The sequence below is a fragment of the Suricata suricatta genome, chromosome 14 (assembly GCF_006229205.1).
Source record: "Suricata suricatta isolate VVHF042 chromosome 14, meerkat_22Aug2017_6uvM2_HiC, whole genome shotgun sequence".
NCBI classification, from domain to species: Eukaryota; Metazoa; Chordata; class Mammalia; order Carnivora; family Herpestidae; genus Suricata; species Suricata suricatta.
This window is the reverse complement of record NC_043713.1, coordinates 43,981,726-44,001,446: the sequence shown is the minus strand read 5'-3', so window position 1 is coordinate 44,001,446 and position 19,721 is coordinate 43,981,726. Positions and strand designations below refer to the sequence as shown.

General features: G+C 36.6%; 1 protein-coding gene across 3 annotated transcripts in view; it reads left to right on the top strand.

Annotated features, from left to right (window-relative positions):
- The window catches only part of TAF4B (TATA-box binding protein associated factor 4b), a 119,722-nt gene that overhangs the window by 57,421 nt on the left and 42,580 nt on the right, over window positions 1–19,721 (top strand). For 2 of the 3 annotated variants that reach the window (XM_029922603.1, XM_029922602.1), the window contains exons 11-14: window positions 1,195–1,364; window positions 6,437–6,567; window positions 11,613–11,738; window positions 18,298–18,354. In XM_029922603.1, the coding sequence (XP_029778463.1) occupies window positions 1,195–1,364; window positions 6,437–6,567; window positions 11,613–11,738; window positions 18,298–18,354 (484 nt within the window). The remainder of the gene's footprint in view (window positions 1–1,194; window positions 1,365–6,436; window positions 6,568–11,612; window positions 11,739–18,297; window positions 18,355–19,721) is intronic. The other variant, XM_029922604.1, reaches the window with a different exon arrangement.

Genomic DNA, 19,721 nt, shown 5'->3' with positions numbered 1-19,721 from the left:
CTGTGTCTAGCTTTCTTTTATGTAGCTGGGTTTTTTTTCTTTAATCTCTCATATATGTTTGAGCATGGTCTCTTTCCCCCTCACCCCTAATATTCAGCCTTTTAAAGTGGAACACCAGAGGCCTTCATTTCTTGAGTGCTTGACAATTATAATTTATTTCCTTTTCCTGTGCACAAATGCATTACCACAGGGAGTTTCATAATTTAAATCTATTGACGTGAGACCACATGATATACCATTTGGCCCTTGCAATAAAAAGAAGCAACATCTTTTTTATATAATCATGTTTGTGTAAATTATGTTATGCATTGATAGGTGAGTTATGATCGGTAACCTGCTTGTTATTACATATGGTGATAAGGATGCTGTGAGGGAAATTTCATATTTCTTTTCTCTCTTCTCTACCCTTAAACAGATACACTCAAACTGTAGCCATGTAGCAGTCCTGTTAGATAAGAACAACTAATTTTGCTGGTGTAATGCAAGGAGCTCAAACATTTTGTGTTTTATATATATGTCATGTTAGCATGCGTGTGTGTGTATGATTTTCTATCTTACATGTAGACCTTTGCAGCCATTTGCTCAAGGATGTGGTTTAATGAATTCAGTTGGTACAGATGGAGCACACCAAAAGTCTGAGGCAGAAAATCAAAACTAGTTTTAACCATTTGGTTTCAGAATAGTTAGTCAAGAAAGCTTCTTCTCAAGATTATGTGGGTATAGATAGACCCTTCAGGACCAGGGGATTTCTTCTGCTCCTCAATGGAACAATAGAGTGCACTGGGGAAATCTGAAGAACTTTTAATCATCTTGGATAAAAACAAGAAGTCTGTTTTCATTTCTTTGTCTCTTCATTTTAGGGCATTTGTGGATAACTTAGTTTAACTCCCAAGTCCCTTTTGGTATATTTCATTGACTAAATTGAAAGACAGAGAGATGGACGCTAGGAGACAGAGTTGCTTCTGATTCATCTTTTTGATTAAATGTACACTAATGGTTAGACACACCAATTAATTTTAAAAACTTCCAGGGAAAGATAGTTATTCTCCACTTCTCTTGCTTAGATGAATTGAGAAAATAATGTCTTTAGTTAGAAGGAAAGATCTGTAATTCTTTGCTCTCTTAAATCATTCATATACATATCACCCACCACCACCATCACCACCAAAAAACTATCTTTTTTTCCCCTCTTAGAGATGAAGATGACATCAATGATGTGGCTTCCATGGCAGGGGTCAACCTCAGTGAAGAAAATGCCTGCATCTTAGCAACAAACTCTGAATTGGTTGGCACTCTCATTCAGTCATGTAAAGATGAGCCTTTTCTTTACATCGGCGCTCTACAGAAGAGGATTTTAGACATCGGTAAGTGCAGACTTAGGATTGTTCACCTGAGAGGACTGTCAGAGAAAGTGTTCTCGAAGGGGGAAGCCTAGGTGGGTATTCCTGGAACTCTGCAGCTCAAATAAGGCTGTGGAAATAACCAGGATTTCATGGTGTTCTAGAAAGAAGCATTTCATTTTAAAAACTAACGTAACTTAAATCATAACCTGTGGTTTCTGGTTTAGATCATAGAAGTTATTTTATTTATATTTCTTAGAAGGAGAAAGATATATGTATTTTTATGTGAATTTGTATATATGATTTACAATTTTTTTCTGTCCTGTTCCTTTCTTGAACCTTAGCACATAGTAGATGGCTGTAGTGTGTAGAAGGAGATGGAAAAGAATGTACCAGTTTTGTTCTGGAGCCACACAGGTTTTTTTCTTGTTCTTTAATACCAAACTTGTAGTAATGTGAGAGATTACACTCTCTACATATTGACTGAGAAATGAGAGATTATTGCATGTGAGTTATTTCATTTCTGTGTCGTAACCCTGAGACTTCCTAGAGTCTCTTCTCCCATATCAAATTTGGGAGGTCAGTACTAGTGACCTTTGAGTATACTTTAGTAAGAATCTGTATTATTATCATCATTATCATTATTAAGTATTCTTGAGAGAGAGAGAGAGAGGGAGGGAGACAGAGGGTCCAAAGCAGGCCTTGTGCTGTCAGCAGACAGCCTGATGTGGGACTTAATCCCGTGACCCGCAGGACCATGACCCGAGCTGAAGTTGAATGCTTCACCAACTGAGCCACTCAGGCATTCAAGAATCTTTATATTTTATATTGAGACCCTGACACAAAAATCTGAAGGTTTCTGATTTCTTATTATACCCATGGTACTTTTTTTTTTAATTGAGGGAGAGAGAATGAGTGAGGGACAGAGGGAGAGAATCTTAAGCAGGCTCCATGCTGAGCATGGAGCCCATTGTGGGTTCCAGCCCATGACCCTGGGATCATGACCTGAGCTGAAATCAGAAGTCAGATGCTCAACCAGTTGAGCCACCATGGTTTTTTAAGGACTACAAAGTATAGTACTATTATATATTTTAAATTTGTTTTGCAAAATAATAAAGAAATGAGCTCCTGCCCCCCCCTTTTAAATCTCTAATGTTACTTGGGTATCTGTTATCTTTCTTTTATTATGAAAAACTAGAATTTATAAGCAGTCCAAAAGTTTAGGAATTCAGAAGAGCTGATGTTAAAATGTTTGCTGCTTGCTTGCATTCTGTTTGACTTTTCTCCCTGCCCCGCCTATTTCTCCATTTCCTTCTTTCTTCCCTCTCCTTTATTTTTATTTTTATTTATTTTTTAATTTTAGAGACAGAGCATAAGACAGGGGGAAGGGGGAAGACTGAGAAGAAGAAAGAGAGAGAGAGAAAATCTTAAGTGGACTCCAAACTCAGTGCTCACTGTGTAGCTGAGACCCATGTAGGACTTTGACCTTGGGATCATGACCTGAACTGAAATCAAGAGTCAGACACCCAACCGACTGAGCCCTGTTTCCCTCTTTTTCTTACTTTTTCAATTTCTTCTTTGCCTAAATGTTGTGTACTGTATAGGAGCCAGTTCCTTAATTTTGGAAGAGGCATTATACCCTCCTGTGATGGCTTAGGAAACTTCACTGTTATTGACTCCATGTAACTAACTGTAAAATTAGTTTTACAGTTTGGTAGAGTAGAAGTAGATACTTAGTTTTATTCATTCCCACTCCATCCCCTAACAAAATTTATTTCTAATTTGACTTAAACTTTGAATATATGATAGGAAAGTTTTTGGCATTGAAAGAACAATTTGATCATTTAGGAGAGGGATGGGCAATTATTTTCTGCAAAGAGCCAGATAGTAAATATTTGCCGTTTTGTGGGCCATGTGGTTTGCCTCACAGCTGGTCAGCTCTGCTATTATGGTGCAAGAGCAGCCTTAGAGAATATGTAAATGACTAGGCAGACTGTATCCCAGTCAAACTTTACATACAAAAAGAGAGCAAATTTAGTTTGTCAGCCTCTGTTTTCAAGAGTTGGCGGGGAGGGGGGGGGCTCAGTCCGTTAAGCATTCTGCTTCGGCTCAGGTCATGATCTCACGGTTCATGGGTTCGAGCCCCGCATCGGGCTCTGTGCTGACAGCTAGCTTAGAGCCTGGAGCCTGCTTCAGATTCTGTGTCTCCCTCTCTCTCTGACCCTCCCCTGCTCGTGCTGTCTCTCTCTGTCTTTCAAAAATAAATTAAAAAATGGGAAAAAAAATTTAAAAAGTTCTGGGGACAACTGTTTGTATTTTCAGCTCTTAATAATTACAAATTTGTCACTTAATAGGATAAAAAATTGCAAAACTTGTATTACCTAAGCTTGAATTACCTAAGCCTTTTTAAAAAACAGTAAGACTATAGAGTGAGTAGAATTATGTATTTCTAGGAATGTTTTACATTTATAGTAAAATTCCATCTTTACAGAACAGATCTGAACCAGGACTATTCCTTAATAGTCCATGATTCCAGAGAATTCTTTTGGAAGGCTTTTCTACTTAAATGTTAGGATAGTAAACATGCCAATGTTTTTTCTTTTTTTGCTAATTATCTAAATTAAATTATAGACATTCTATAAAATCACATAACAGTCTTACAAGCACCAGCTAGATTTTTTAAATCAATTACATTGAATTAAAGAGAGTGTTATATTTAGAAGTGGGAATTATTTATTTATTTATTTATTTATTTATTTATTTGGATACAGAGAGAGACAGAGCATGAGAGGAGGAGGTGCAGAGAGAGATTAATTTTTTTAATGTTTTTTTTTAAATTTTTTAAAAATTTTTGATACAGAGAGAGACAGAGCAGGGAATTATTTTTTTTTTAATTTTAGAGAGTACAAGTGGGGGAGAGGGGCGGTAGAGAGAGGGAGAGAATCTTTTTTTTTTTTTTAATGTTTATTTATTATTGAGACAGAGAGCATGATTTGGGGAGGGGCAGAGAGAGAGGGAGACACAGAATCTGAAGCAGGCTCCAAGGCTCTGAGCTGTCAGCACAGAGCCTGATGCAGGGATTAAACCCACAAACTGTGAGATCATGACCTGGGCTGAAGTCAGACACCTAACCAACTAAGCCACCCAGGCACTCCAAGAAAGAGAATCTTAAGCAGGCTCCACACACTCAGTATAGAGCCTGACACAGGGCTCAACCCCAGAACTCTGGGATCGTGATCTGAGCTGAAATCAAGAGTGGGACACTCAACCAACTGAGCTAGCCAGGCACCCCTAAATGTGGGATTTTTTTTGCAATATTGTAACTAAGTAACTTTGTTATGTTTTGTTATCAGTGTAGTGAAGATAGAACATTTGATTGTTAAACCCTGAGCTTGCCTGCAAATCTCACTTGTTTATTTCTAATACTTTTAAAACATGGATTTTTCTTTTATATAGGATAAACTATTTTATAAATACATATAAAATGATTTTTGAAGTTCCCCTCCAAAACAGTACATATTTTTAAATGTTCATTTTCTTTCCTTTAATCATGAACTAACATGTCATCCCCTATCTACCCTATATTTGATTTGTAACTTTAATCATTGGATGATTTTGAAATTGTGTCCTTTATGTAGAAGACCTATTTATGTATGCTGACAGTTTTAGTAGAGTAACTTTGACTTTGTAGTGTTTTTTGCCTGCTTGAATCTAAAATTAGTGATGAATTCAGTTTTGCTAGATAGCAATGAACTACACTCTGAAGGTTTGACTTAGGAGAAGCCACATAATTTTATATCTTCCTCCTGTCTGCTTTACGATAGCCTGTATTTCGGACCTGGAAAGCCTCTTTGCAGGTTCTAGTGGGGGAACGCAGCTACTTGGCATACCCCTGACCAAAGAATGGCCCTCGTCTTTCCAGGATGGTCAGTTAAGGGAACACGTGGCTTAGGGAGAGATGCACAAGGAACAGGGAGAGAGGAAAGGGACTGCACCTTGGCAGCCAGATCAGCCAACACTCACTATCAATGGGGTGACAGATGTCACAGCCAGGTAGCCCTCACACCTAGAGCCTATACTTAGAAGTTTAACATTTATTTTGAAATAGTGTTAAAGAGTGAATGTAAGATTTGTTGGCTTTTAATTAAAGCTTATTTTTGCTATTTTACTATACTCATTCACACTTGGAGTAAGAGTATGTTTCAGATAAGAATACTAAAGCAAACTTATGTTTGTTAAAAATAAACACAATACTCCTATTAAAAGCTCATTTAAATTAGACTACCTAATTGGCTGTATCTTTAGATTTAGGTTTCTGTTGATACAGTGGTTTCACTGAGCTGAGGAATTATTAAATACTGATAAGATTGATTTCTATATGAGCTTCTGCCTTTGGGTATTATGTGGTCCAAGTTGTTTTCCTGAATCTTCCTTCCTAGTTAGCAGAAAGGAGAATACAAGTTTGGTTTATTTATGGAATGAGATATGGTGAGAGAGAAATTACTCAAATGGAGGAGTGAAATGATGAGGCTTTGAATCTATTTCAACATTAAATTAATTACCAGGTCAGTTCATCAGAACATGAGTTAGTGCAAAATAAGCATGTTCAGTAATGGACAAAAGGAGTGTAGGTATGTCTTGTAGACAAGGAAGTACCGGAGACCCACAATCTGAATTCATTGAAATAAATGTCATAAATTGTTAACAGTGTCAAACAGGGCAAAATGTAATTTTCTATTTTTTTAATTACTGAAATTAACAGAATACGGCACTAATTTCTGCAGTTACCATTTTCCTCCCTGAACACTAGACTTGATTTGTGTTCTTATTAACTTTGTCCTATAAATGACCTTGCAAGGAGAATGATTCTAGAGGCTAAGTGAAACAATGTCTATATTTTCTGAGGCTTCAGGCTAGGTTTTATTAATGTAATGTCTAAGATCTTTGAAGTTGTGACTTTACCAGGAAAATCATAATCTCCAAACCTTTATTCATAATGGGTATGACTTCCAGGGGGAACAAAATACCTGCTGTGCTAATTATTTCAATTATCAGCCACTACTAAAACACGTAATGGATTTTCTCTGCTTCCACAGGTAAAAAGCATGACATTACAGAACTTAACTCTGATGCTGTAAACTTGATCTCCCATGCAACACAGGAGCGATTACGAGGCCTTCTAGAAAAACTGACTACAATTGCTCAGCATCGAATGACAACATACAAGGTAAAGGAAATTGGTAAAGAAATAGAGACTCTTCTCTTTCCTCTTTGTTGTGTTAAAGATAGTTTTTTTGGTGTGGATTCATATTATAAGTATATTTTTGTAAAGGAAATGGTCAAGACATAGTTCATATTGGTAGACAGGGTTTCATTCCTAATTTGCCTGATTTAGATACGCTTACATGACAAATAGAGTTTAAAATTGTATCCAAAGCTTCTGTCAGTGTAGATTGAGATATGCATCTATTCTGCCTGAGACTTCTACAGCTTTTGATTAGGAAGAACAGGTTAGAATGGAATCTTGGATAGCTGTATTCTCTTCAGTGATCTGTACTCTGCTAGCACTGTTGTTCCTTTTTAATAAGTTAAATGATTGCATTGAGTGCTAACACTGGTGCCGTTCATTATCATTATTGGCTGCTTTTTAAACAAATTAAATACAAGGATAGCCTATCTTGTCCCCTGTGGTATGAACCAAATCACTTGCCATCATGAAGATGAAAGCACTTGATTTATTTGCATTATGGTTTTGGTGGAGAGCGAATTTATTGGGTGGTGACAGATGAAAAAGAAAAAGATAACCTTTTCCTCCTATATCAAGAAATGTTAATAGCTAGATTTTGTGCAGAATGGTATGGGGGTAACCTTATGAGGTCTTGAGTTTGTGAGAATGGTCATTGTCACAGTGTCCTAGCCATTGGTTAAAAGGAACACAGGGAAATATTAGTTACCACATTACTGGTAAGTTCCCTGGAGGAATCATTCTATTTTCTCTCCTTTCTGCTTTATTTAGAACTTTGGAAGAACTATTTTTAGTTGTATAAATCTTTGTGAGAATTTGCTGGAGTGACTTAAAAATATGTGATCGTGTGGAGAAGAAGTTGTGGAGGAAAAAACACTATCGGTATTTCTTTTTGTGGATTTTTAGAATTTGTCCATTTCTTCTTGGTCCTAATTTGTTAGCATACAGTTGTTTATAGTATTCTCTTACAGTCCTCTTTATTTCCGTAAGGTCAGCAGTAATGATCCCACTTTCATTTTTTATTTTAGTTCCTTGAAATATAAAGTAGGTTACTGGTTTGAGATCTTCCTTTTTTAATGTGGGCATTTATTGCTATAAATTTCCCTCTGAGCACTGCTTTCGCTGCATTCTGTAAGTGTTGAAACATTATGCTTTTGTTTTCATTTATCTCTAAGTATTTTCTAATTTCCTTTGAGATATCTTTGATCAGATGGTTGTTTGAGAATATGTTGTTTAGTTTCCACATATTTGTGAAACTTCCAGTTTCTCTTTTATTGTTGATTTCTATCTTCATTCCATATGGGCAGATTGTGTGATTCAATCTTTTAAAATTTATTTAGGCTTGCTTTGTGGCCTAACATAAGATCTATCTTAGAGAATATTTGATGCGCACTTGAGCAGAGTGTGTATTCTGTTGTTGTTGGGGGGACTATTCATAAATCTGGTAGATCTAGTTGGTTTATAATGTTAAGTCCTTTATTTCTTTTCTGATCTTTGTCTAGGTATTCTACCCATTATTGAAAGGGAGGTTTTGAAGACTTACATTGTTATTGTAGACCTGTATTTCTCTTTCTAGTTCTGTCAACATTTGCTTCATATAATCGGGGCTCTGTTGTCTAGTATATATATCTTCTTGATAATTGAATCTTTTGTCAACAAAGCATGTCATGTCCTTGTTTATGTCTTTTAACAATTGTTGACTTAAAGTTCATCTTACCTGATATAGCCACCCCTGCTTTCTTTGGTTATTATCTGCATGAAGTATTTTTTTCCATCTTTTTGCTTTCGGTTTGTTCATGTGCTTTCACCTAAAGTGAATCTCTTTTGTAAGGCAACTTGTTACTTGGATCATGTTGGTTTGATTGGGGAGTTTAATCCATTTACATTTAAAGTGATTACTGATAAGGAGGACCTTGTGATAGTTCACTATTTTTCGGTATGCATTGTATTTTTTTTAATCCCTCATCTGTTGTTACTGCCTCTTTGGTTTGATTTTTGTTGTGTACTATTTTGATGCCCTTCTCATTTCCTGTTCATATATTTTTTAGATATTTTATTGGTGGTTACCTTGGGGATTACAATTAACATCCTAAATTTGTAATAATCTAGTTTGACCTGATATCAGTTTACCTTCAATATTGGGATATAGAGAAAATAGCCTTCCTTTTTTGGCTTTTTACTGTAACTTTTAAAAGTCTTCCAAATTTGTCAAACTTGGATTATCCCCTATTCTCATGTCAGTCACCAAACTGTTTCAGAGATGTATGAGTGCACTTTTATTTACAGTGGGCAGTTTCTAGATAAAACATAACTGTATAATTGAGTATGAAATAGAATATTTCCAAGTAATGTTTATTACTTTGTCATCTAAGTCACTGTCCTGTGTTCCAGTCTTTAGATGGAATTCTTCTGTTGTATATTAATAGCATATGTTCTAAGGATTTTGTTGCCTGAGGCAAAATGGATATCTACCCCACCTGCAACCTCAGTAACTTAGCTTAAAGTTAACACTTTCTTAACCTTAACCTAACTGATTTCCTCTGCCTGCCTTTCCCCACACTCATTACTTAATGCAACTAATGCCACTGTCTGAATTTGTAGCTACATTATTATCCTTCTTTAAACAGAAGCAATAAACATTTAGTTATATTTGGATCTGGTTCAAAATTATATTTGTTTTGTAGACTTTGATCTTACAATAATCATTGTGTCATAGATTTAGCTCTGTCCTTATATTTTAGTTCATCCCTGATAGGATTTATTTTTATCTGTATAGTGTGGGAAATTTTACCTTATGAATTTCACAAAAACGAGCTTTTATTAAAAGCAAAATCCTACCATCTCTTTTCATTTAACATCCATCTACTTTTGGTAATCTTTCACATGTTTAGTTATAATTATCTAATTAATCATAGCCCATAAACTGAGATTTAAGTAAAGAAGTAGAAAGTGACACATGTGATGCAAAGCTTTTGATCTTGCTGCCAGGTGTTTTCCCACCAAAGGTATATTAGTCTGCACACCAGTGGTCGTGGAGAAGCGTCAGCATTTTCTAGTTGAAAGGGGCTGTAGTGCTTCCTTTGAAGGGATTTGCTTGATGGTGTTATCATTTGGTCTGAGTTCTTATATTTTCATTGTTAAACCACCCTATTCAGCAAACATAAAGACATAAAGACTTCCCTTAGGTGAGTGTGGTAGACAGGAAGCAATCTGGTAAGATGGGGTTACTGTTGTTTAAGTAAGTTTGAGGAATCAATAGGAATAGGGACACATTCATTTGCTTATTAGCATCTATAAGAATAAAGGAAGGATGCATTAAGCCAGAGACAGTTGTATCTAAGTTGAGAGGAGAAGAAGGGGTCTTAGCATGGGGATGAGATTGGGTTAAATTTTAGAACGTCTGTGTTCCTTTTTAATTTAGTGTTTGTTGTCCTTTTAAAATTAAATTCTGTCAGTAAACTGTCTCCAGAGTATCTGAGCACAAAAATGGTAAAGATGAAGTATTTAAGGAACCACTGGTTATTATGTTTATGCCTCATGGTTGGCCTATAATGTATTCCATATTCTATCCTATATATTTAACTTTAAAAGCATTTGAGAATTTGTTTTGTATTAAACATGAACTAAAATAAGTAGCACTAATACATCCTTGTTCGTTATATTACGTAATACTCTTTTGATCTAGTTAAATACCAACAATAAAAATTTAATTTAGAAAGAATCTTGGGCATATGAAATCTCTTGGTCCCGGTTAGTTGAATCAGCCATAAGCATAGGATAAAACAGAGATGGGATTGGTGCTATACCTATGATTTCCAAGCCAGGCACTGACTCTTGGACTGAATGTTTAACAACTTTCAGTTTTCCTGTTACCCAGTCTCCCCCAGACTCCATCCCATATTTTGGGTGTCTGATTTACTGAGATGACTAGATGGCAGAATATCTTAAATGCTGATTGGGTAGATCGTCCATCCCCTACCCCCCAACCACCAATCCCCATCTTATGTGTATTAGAAAGATAGGAGGGAGGTGCCTTGGTGGCTCGGTTTGTTAAGCGTCCAACTTTGGCTCAGGTCATGATCTCAGTTTGTGAGTTCAAGCCCCATGTCAGGCCTGGAAGCTGCTTCAGATTCTGTGTCTCATTCTCTCTCTGCCCCTTTCCCCACATGTGCTCTGTCTCTGTCTCTCAAAAATAAATAAATGTAAAAAAAAAAAAAAGAAAGATAGGTCATATCAGATGAAGAAAATTTTTTAAATGTTTAGATAAGAAAGCACTGTCTTATACCGTATAAAATCAGAATAAATAAAGCAGTGTAAATTTTATCATTTTATGGAGCAAATGAAGACAAATAATTATACTTCTCTGTTACTGCTCTCATTTATAAATTGTCTACTTAATTTCTTTGACTTTAGTTTCTGCCCAAGTTCATAGCTTAAAGGAATCCTTAAAACAAGGTTTAGGATATTAAATGTTTGCCATTTCATCTTATGTTCTATTTTGATTGAAATTGTACTCACTTGTCAAGGTTAGACCAATCCAGCAATGGAAATGGGGGTGGTAACTTTCATCTTTGATGTATTTTTTTAGTGAAGTGATTTTTTTGTTTGTTTGTTTGTTTGGTTGGTTGGTTGGTTTGTTTTTGTCTTTCACAGGCCTGAGATTTAATTAATCATATTAAGGTCTGCAGAGATGGACAACAATTTAACTAAAAAGATTTTAGATTGAACATACATACATAGTATGTTGCTTTCTACTTCCTATTGTTAGGATTTGCTTGGCTTAATCCTTTTTTTTTCCCCTTTGAAGTTTACTAGGAATGCTCTGAAATTTGAATGCTTAATTGCCTCTCAACTTTTAAAGATGACTAAGGTCTTTTTTGTTGTTTGTATTATCAGAATTACAAATATTACATCTTGAAATTTTAGCTCCATATATATGTTGGTATTATTGTCTTTAGCTGATTTATGATACCTCATGTAGAATGTTTAGCCTAGGATCATCATGAACCTATTTTTCTTTTTTCTAGGCAAGTGAAAATTACATCCTGTCTAGTGATACCAGATCACAGCTCAAATTTCTTGAAAAGCTAGATCAATTGGAGAAGCAGAGAAAGGATTTAGAAGAAAGAGAAATGCTACTTAGGGTAGCCAAGGTAGGAGCCTGCATGATTTATGATTGAACGTGGCCTGGCAAGGAGGCCAGAATGGGTTTTATTGTTGGTTGACTGTCTTATTTTTATTAGGCTTTTAGATTTCTCTGAAGGATTTCTTGAAATGAAATTACTAATAAAATCTCTCACAGCCAGGATAGTGTGATACAGTGACTTTCAGCTAATTTAATGAGAGATAATCTTTTATCTCCTCATTCTCAATTCCTGTGTGCCTAGGATTATACCTACTACCATTAAGTAAAAATGTTTTTAAGAAATGTTCAAGGTCTTTTTAGGGATATAATTTGATATGTGCCAAGTTGAATTTGAGAGAGGAAGATTTGGAAATTTATGGGTAAAATTAGGATTAATTAACATGATATAGAACAAAAATATAGGATGGGCAGAAATGGGTTAGAGAGTAAAGAAGAGACAAGAAGAAAAATATTAATCTTATAAATATATAACTATATTTATTTCCTGTCTTTATTGAAACATTTTCCTGGACTGTTAGTGTCAGATGGAAGTGAAAGCTGGTTCTCCTGTGGTTTGCATTTTGTTGCTTCACATTTCTTCATAGGCCTAGGGCCTTTGCAAGTAGTCACTAGCCTTATTTTTTGTTTTATACACCTTAGTTTTAATATGTAATGTTATTGGCAGTCTCCCCTATCAGAGTGTTTTTTCCTAATCACATATGAATCACTTTTTTAAAAATTAATTTATTTTGAAGTATTTCATATTTAATAGGAAAGTTGTTGAACTGTACAAAGAATCCTCCTCTCCTTTTCTCAGATGTCCCCATTTTTAACATTTTGCTGCATTTTCTTCATATCCATCCTTTCTACACACACACACACACACACACACACAATATCATTATTCTCTTTCATCCCTTTGTTCTTCTTTCTTTGAAATCAGAGGTGGTTTTTTTTTTATATTTACAAGTAGTGCCATTATCATCTCTAATTAGACTTTCTCTGAAAATTTTGAAAAGCAGGCTTGGGCCTTGATGTCCCCTCACTCCTAAACATTGTGGCATGTATTTGTGAAAACAGGACGTTCTGCTATATAATCCACCAAGTCAGAGTGTGAACAATAAAACACTGCCATGTAATCCACAGACCCCATTCAGATTTTACCAGCTGCTCAGCTCATTCTCCTTTTCCTCCATGGTTTATTTTTCCATTCAGCAATATGTGTTTCATTCGGTTCTCCTCTCTTTTTCAGACTCCTTCAGTTAGATTTCTGACTTTTTCAAACCTCATGTCTTTGACAAGTTGCAAGAGTACAGGCCTTACCATCTATAGGGTGACTAATGATTCCTGGGTTCATCTGATATTTCCTCATGTCTTAGGTCATGAATTCTTGGCAGGAATACATATGTTCTTCCCAGCTGATTATATCAAAAGGCAGCCTTGATCACCTAGTTGTGTGGGTGCCTACCAATTCTCTCCATTTTAAATTTGCGACTTTCCCCTTTGTAATCAGTTTTTCATGGGAAGATATTCCAGGATTATATCAACATCCTCTTCCTCATCAAACCTCCGTGTATCCAGGAGCAACCATAGATGGTGTCCACCTGAATCAGTCACTTCTATGATGGGCACAACTTGTAAATGCTCAAATGGTGATTTTAAAATTCTCATTCTCTTCTACATTTATTAGCACTCTATTATGTGGAAGAGCTTTCCTTTCTCTTTTATTCATTCATCCAGGCATGCATTCATTGATATCAATACGGGCTCTTGGATTTCTGTGTGATTCAACTTGTTGTAATTCATTACTATTCTTATTTATTTTGATGCTCAAATTCCTTTTGAGTGGGAGACCCTCCAGGTGGTGCTTCTGTTTGTTATTCATATTTCCCATCATTCACTGAGCTTGTCTTTACTTTCTGGCACAATATGTTCCAGGCCCAGCTTTTGCTTGATCTTCCTCAGCTCTGGAATCAGCCATTTCCCCCAAAGAACCCTTCATATTTTTAGTTGAGGATGTTATCCAGAAACCAAGAGTAGAGCTTACAGTGTGATAACGGGGTGTCATTACATGTAGGCTTTGTTAAATGGACAGATCTAGGAACTATATGTATGGTGTATATGTATATACACATGTATTTATATATACACAAACGTACATTTGTAACTATTTCTCTGTGTGTGTGTATTCTAAAACCCAAAGTTTATATCCAACTCCAATATCTTAGGACTTTTTCTAGTCTAGACCTTTCCATGTCTATAAATACTTTCCCCATAGTTAGGTACTAGACTCTTGTTATCCTTAATATATTTACATATGTCCTCAGTTTATTATTTACTCAGTGTAACTAATCTCCAAAACAGCCATACTGGCTACTTCCTCTATCTGCTACCACTATTTCCCCTGCCTTGTAATTAGTAGCCATGCCCGCTGGCCCATGCCTTGGTCATTCTTCCCAGCCCTTCATCATCCCACATTCTTAGCCACTGGTCTGTAACTTCATGTGCCTCATCCCCCACGAGGAAGTGGTGCTTCTTACTGCCGCACAGTCTCAGCCCCCATGCTGACCCCTCTTGAACTGGGAAGGACAGCTGGGACAGGGAGATGCTCTTCCTTGAGCTGTCAGTATTATAAGCAAGCACACAATCAATGTGATGAGGTGGCTTATTCGTATTTTATTTCCAATTACTGTGTTGTAAACAGAGTCATAAGCTGTTAAATACTTATTTAGGTATTATTGGTTATATGTTACAGACTCTCATGTGGTTTTCCTTCCTTTCCCAGACTTCTGAATATTGGAGTATTCCAGGTTTTCTGATTTTCCTCCCCACTCAATAGCTTTTACTCTTAATAGGTTTTCCTAAACTTAGTAAATGACACAATTGTTTGTTCCAGTGTGCAAGCGAGAAAACTTAGGAGTTATCTTAAACTCCTTTTCCTCTCCCTACATCCAGTTCACTTCCTGTTCTGTTTCCCAAGTGTATTCTTCATCTTCTCTTCATCACCAGTGTCACCACTCTGGTCTAAGTCATCTTTCACTTGGACTTTTGTAATGTCTCCTAACTTATCTTATTTTACTTCTACAATCCATTTTTCATACTCTTGTCAGAATAGTGTTTTCATAACAAATCATGTGTGTTTTTGTTACTTAAAAGCTTCAGTGACTTCCTCTTGCATTTAAAATAAAATCCAAACTTCTTACCAGATTTTAAAAAGTACCCACCTAACCTCTCTGAGCTCATCTCCTATCCCTCCCGTCTTCACTTGTTTTGCTCCAGTCATGCTGACCTTCTTTGAGGGTGCCGAGTGTACATCTTAGCTAATTAGGCATTTAAACCTGAAAGTTGAGTTCCTATGTCCTACATATGCTTTGGTCTTTATCATCTCAGAAAGTTGGAATTCTTATCCTTCCAATTGCTTCGACTAGAATCTTAAGAAATCATCCTTAATTCTGTCTCTTTACTTCATACTCTATATCCAGTCCATCAATAAATCTGCCTCAAATATATTTCAGTCTGATCATTTATCATCATCTTCTCTATTATGACACTAGTCCAAGCTGCCCTTATCTTTTCTAAAATAATGGTTGTTTAAGGGGCACCTAGGTGGCTCAGTTGGTTGAAAGTCCAACTCTTGGTTTCGGCTCAGGTCATGATCTCACAGTTTTGTGGGTTCAAGCCCCATATCAGGCTCTGCTCTGGCAGCACAGAGCCTGCTTAGGATTCTCCCCCCCCCCCCCGATCTCTGTCTGTCTCTCTCTCTCTCAATCAATCAATCAATCAATCAATTAATTAAAAAAATAAAATAAAACAGTGGTTGTTTTAGAACAGTCTCCTACATTGTTCTGTGTGCCTGTGCCTTTGATCTTGGGTCCCTACAGTTCTGTGTCCACTGGAAGCAGCCGGAGCGATCTTTCTAAGGTGTTGTGTCAGTGGCATCTCGTTCCTGTGCTCCAAGCCCTTTAGTGGTTTTTTCTTATAACTAGAATTAAACCTCAACTCCTTATCATGGCCTGCGTGCTCTTCAACCTTATCTCTTTCAATATTTCTCTATGTTCCAGCTACCTGGGCTTCTTTCTTCACTTAACTTTTTTTTAAATTTATTTATTTATTTGGAGAGAGCACACATGTATGAGCATTTGAGTAGGGGAGGGGCAGAGAGAGGGAGAGAAGGAATCTCAAGTAGGCTCTATACTGTCAGTCCCAAGGCTGACATGGAGCTCATGACTGTGAGATCATGACCTGAGCCAAAATCAAGAGTTGGATGAGTCAACTGACTCAGCCATCCAGGCACCCCTTTTCCCCCATTTTCACCAAGCTTGTTCCCATTTTAAGGGTTTTTCAATGACTCTGCCTTTGCCTGGCATATTCTTCCCCTGATCTTTGCATGGCCACCTCCTTCTTGTCATTCAGATCTCTACTCAAATGTCATTTTTTTCAGATGTCTTTTCTTTTTTCCCTTCCTAGATAAAGAAGTACCACCATCACCCCCCCTCCCCCCACACACACTCCTTTCTCTCTTTCTATTACATGTTTTATTTTTTTATTTACTTTTATTTTTATTTGAGAGAGAGAGAACCTCAAGCAGGCTCCATGCTCAGTGCAGAGCCCGTTGCAGGGCTTGACCCCATGACTCTGGGATCATGACGCAAGCCAAGATCAAGAGTTGGATACCCACCTGACTGAGCTGTGCAGGTGCCCCAAATTTTATTTTCTTTACTATATCTTACCACTCTCAGAAATTGTTTTTTAATTTTCCCCATCATAAGTGCTTTATATATCACAACTGTGTTTAATTTCTATAAAATTTATTGTTTTATTATTTTTCTCTTCTTAAAATATAAGTCTTTCAAAAGCAGGGATTTCATCTTTTTTTATATCATTTCTATATCTCCAGGCTCAGAATAGGCACATAGAGTAGAATTTATACTATGAATAATCAATAAATACTGGGTGACTGATAAATATTTGATACTCAAATGTGCCTGTTTCATACTGGAGCAAAACTTATATACTTACGAATATATATACACATATATATGTACATACACATTTTTTATGTAAGTGCATATGTATACATACTGCTTGTCTCCTAATTAATAAAGATGGAATAATAAAGGGCTTTATCTTAGTTTGGGCTGAAGTGAAGTTGTTTTAATAGATAGGGGACAGGGTACCTGGGTGGCCAAGTCGGTTGGGCATCTGACTTCAGCTCAGGTCATGATCTCATAGTGCATGGGTTCAGGCCCCTTAGTGGGTTCTGTGCTGACAGCTCGGAGCCTGGAGCCTGCTTCAGATTCTTTTGTTCCTCCCGTCTCTCTCTGCCCCACTCCTGCTCATGCTCTGTCTCGTCTCTCAAAAACTACAGAATCACTAAAAAAAAAAAAAAAAGTTTGATAGGGGACAAAATGAAGAAAAAAATTACTAGCTTTTGGTGGAGTCTTATATAGGTATTTAACTAAGATGTTTAAGATCACAAGGCACTTTTAAAAATAAATGGTTTCTTTCTTTCCTTAACAAACATACTGATAAATCAGTAAAATGTATCAAGTAAGTTTAGTAAGTAAGAAAATACCATTAGATTCTATTTTGTTAGCTTCCTTTAGGTAGCTGATGTTACATTTTATAGAATACTGATTTATAAGGAGTTAGATAACTTTGTTAGAAAGAGAAAAGAGAATACTCCTCTGCATATTTTTCAGTGGACAAATGTTCATAGTTTCAGAAATGAAGTTCCTTACTCTTTGTTTCATCATTGTATTGCATATAGAATGTAGTGTTCTCCTTACAGCGATCCTGTAAGATTGTTCTTTTTTGGGATGTTGAACTGAATCAGTATGGAAAGCAATATTTAATGAACATTTATTAAATATTTTATAAATATTTAATTGTGCACAACATTCAAGTAAGTGCTGTGGAGGACCCAGAGATGACAAGATGCCCTGATGAAAACATTGGGGTATGTTTCCTACTTAATTTTTTAAAATTCTGCTTTTAAAGAGAGTGATTTGGTTCAAGATCCGTCAGGTTCCTGATTTCATTTTATTTATTTTTAAGTTTCTATTTTAATTCTAGTTAATTAGCATGCAGTGTTATATTAGTTTCAGGCATACAGAATAGCGATTCAACAATTTCATACATTACCCAGTGAGATTCTTGATTTTAATAGTCCTTGAAATACCATATATTTTTCCAAAATGGCTTCACCTGAAGATTAGCCAGTGTTGATTGCTTTCCTTCATTCGAGCCAACAATTATCCTTCTTTTCTTTTCCTTCATCTGTACCATCCGTTTTTTAGGTTTTAGTGTTCTAACAAGAACAGCGTCATGCCTCAACTGGACCTGACTGACCTCGTTAGCATCATTTTCAGTATGAGCTTCCTCGGGGCTAGAGCTGCAGCAGCCGGCCCAGATGATGGGAGGGAGGGGGCGGAACGGAGGGAGTACACCAGACTGGATTGAGGCATTTTCCCCTGGAGCTAAGGTTTTCAATCACAAGAGAAAATTGTCATTTATTAAATATTTAACGGCAACTGTGGTGTTTAGATGCTAGTAATTTCTATTAAAATTTTCTTTTCCTTTGATAGAGTCGTTCCAATAAAGAAGATCCAGAACAGCTGAGATTAAAGCAGAAAGCCAAAGAGGTAGGACTTTCAAGTTACCATGCTTGTCTTTGTGTTGGAGGGAAGGTTGGCAGCTCTCTCCTGGCAATTAGGTCAGGGTTTATTTTGCTGTTGCATACCATTTGCAGAAGCCTTGGGGAAGGACAGGAACTGCTCAAGGCAAGGGCAGTACTTCAAATGAGGTCAATGAGTTATGTGCTCTCTTTTTAAAATTTATTTTCAAGGCTTAGGCCTGTCTAGAAATGGCTCTTTGTAAACTACAGCGGTGTACTTGGAGGAATATAATGTGGGATTAAAAAAAAAAAGAAAGAAAGAAAGAAACTTCTGAGATTTAGCATCTGGGACTGTACAATAGGCTACATTTTTCCAGGGTAATTGTTCGTTTTGTAAATCTGATACTGCTTATAATTCTTTGGCTGGGAGGTGGTACTGGGATTTAGTTTTAAATGGAAAACGCCTCTGGCTTTTAATTTTCTGGGCCCAGCAGTTTTCTGTTCTGGAATGGAGCCCTTGTTTCACACAGTTCATGTTTAGCTGCAGGGGTTTTAGTTTATAGCTTAGACTGGTTAAGCTTTTACTCCCAGAGGCCTCTGCATAGCAACTGTAGAAATCAACAAATAAGTTCATTTATGTCTGCAGCCTCCTCTCAGTAGCTGACTTTTTACATTTCCCAATATCCATTTCCTGACTTTTCTAGCCCCAGAGAAAAAAGCTCCACTAATTGGAGCTTATTTTAATTGAGCCTTAATATTGGATCTCACTGGAGTTGCCCCCAGAGCTGCTGAGAACAGAAGGAAATGAAAGTACCTAAGGTTGAAGATGTGATGTGTGTTTGGGTGTGTGTGTGAAATTTTTCACTTGACCTACAGATTCTTTTCCCTGCTGAATAAATCATCAAGCCTGTTCATATTTCTGATTAAGGATCTGACAGCAGATGATAATAAAGACAATTGAGGTGTGAGACGTGTGATATGGAGCTGAAGAAATTGGTTTCTATAGTTACTTGACTGATTTCATGCAATTTTTAAGGATCTTTGTGCTAAATAAGAGTGATTTCCTGAGCAACCTTTTTCCTTAACTGTGCCTCTTGAACTATGAAATTTGTTGTTGCTTAACATTGCAGCACTAGGCTCCTAGGTGCCAGCAGCAGTGGGTTATTTATGAAGGTTTTCAAGGCCCTTATTGTTTGGATTAATGTAGGAGCTGAGGCAAAACAAATGGAAATCTAGTAAGATTCTTACAATCAATGTGGTATGTTTTCACTAAAATAGAGAAGGAAAATGCATGAACTCTGGATGGAGAGGTTTCTGGATTGAGATGAGGAGAACTGGAAAGGGAGAACATTAGAAAGGATTGAAGCCAGAAACATTTCATTTCAACAATAGAAC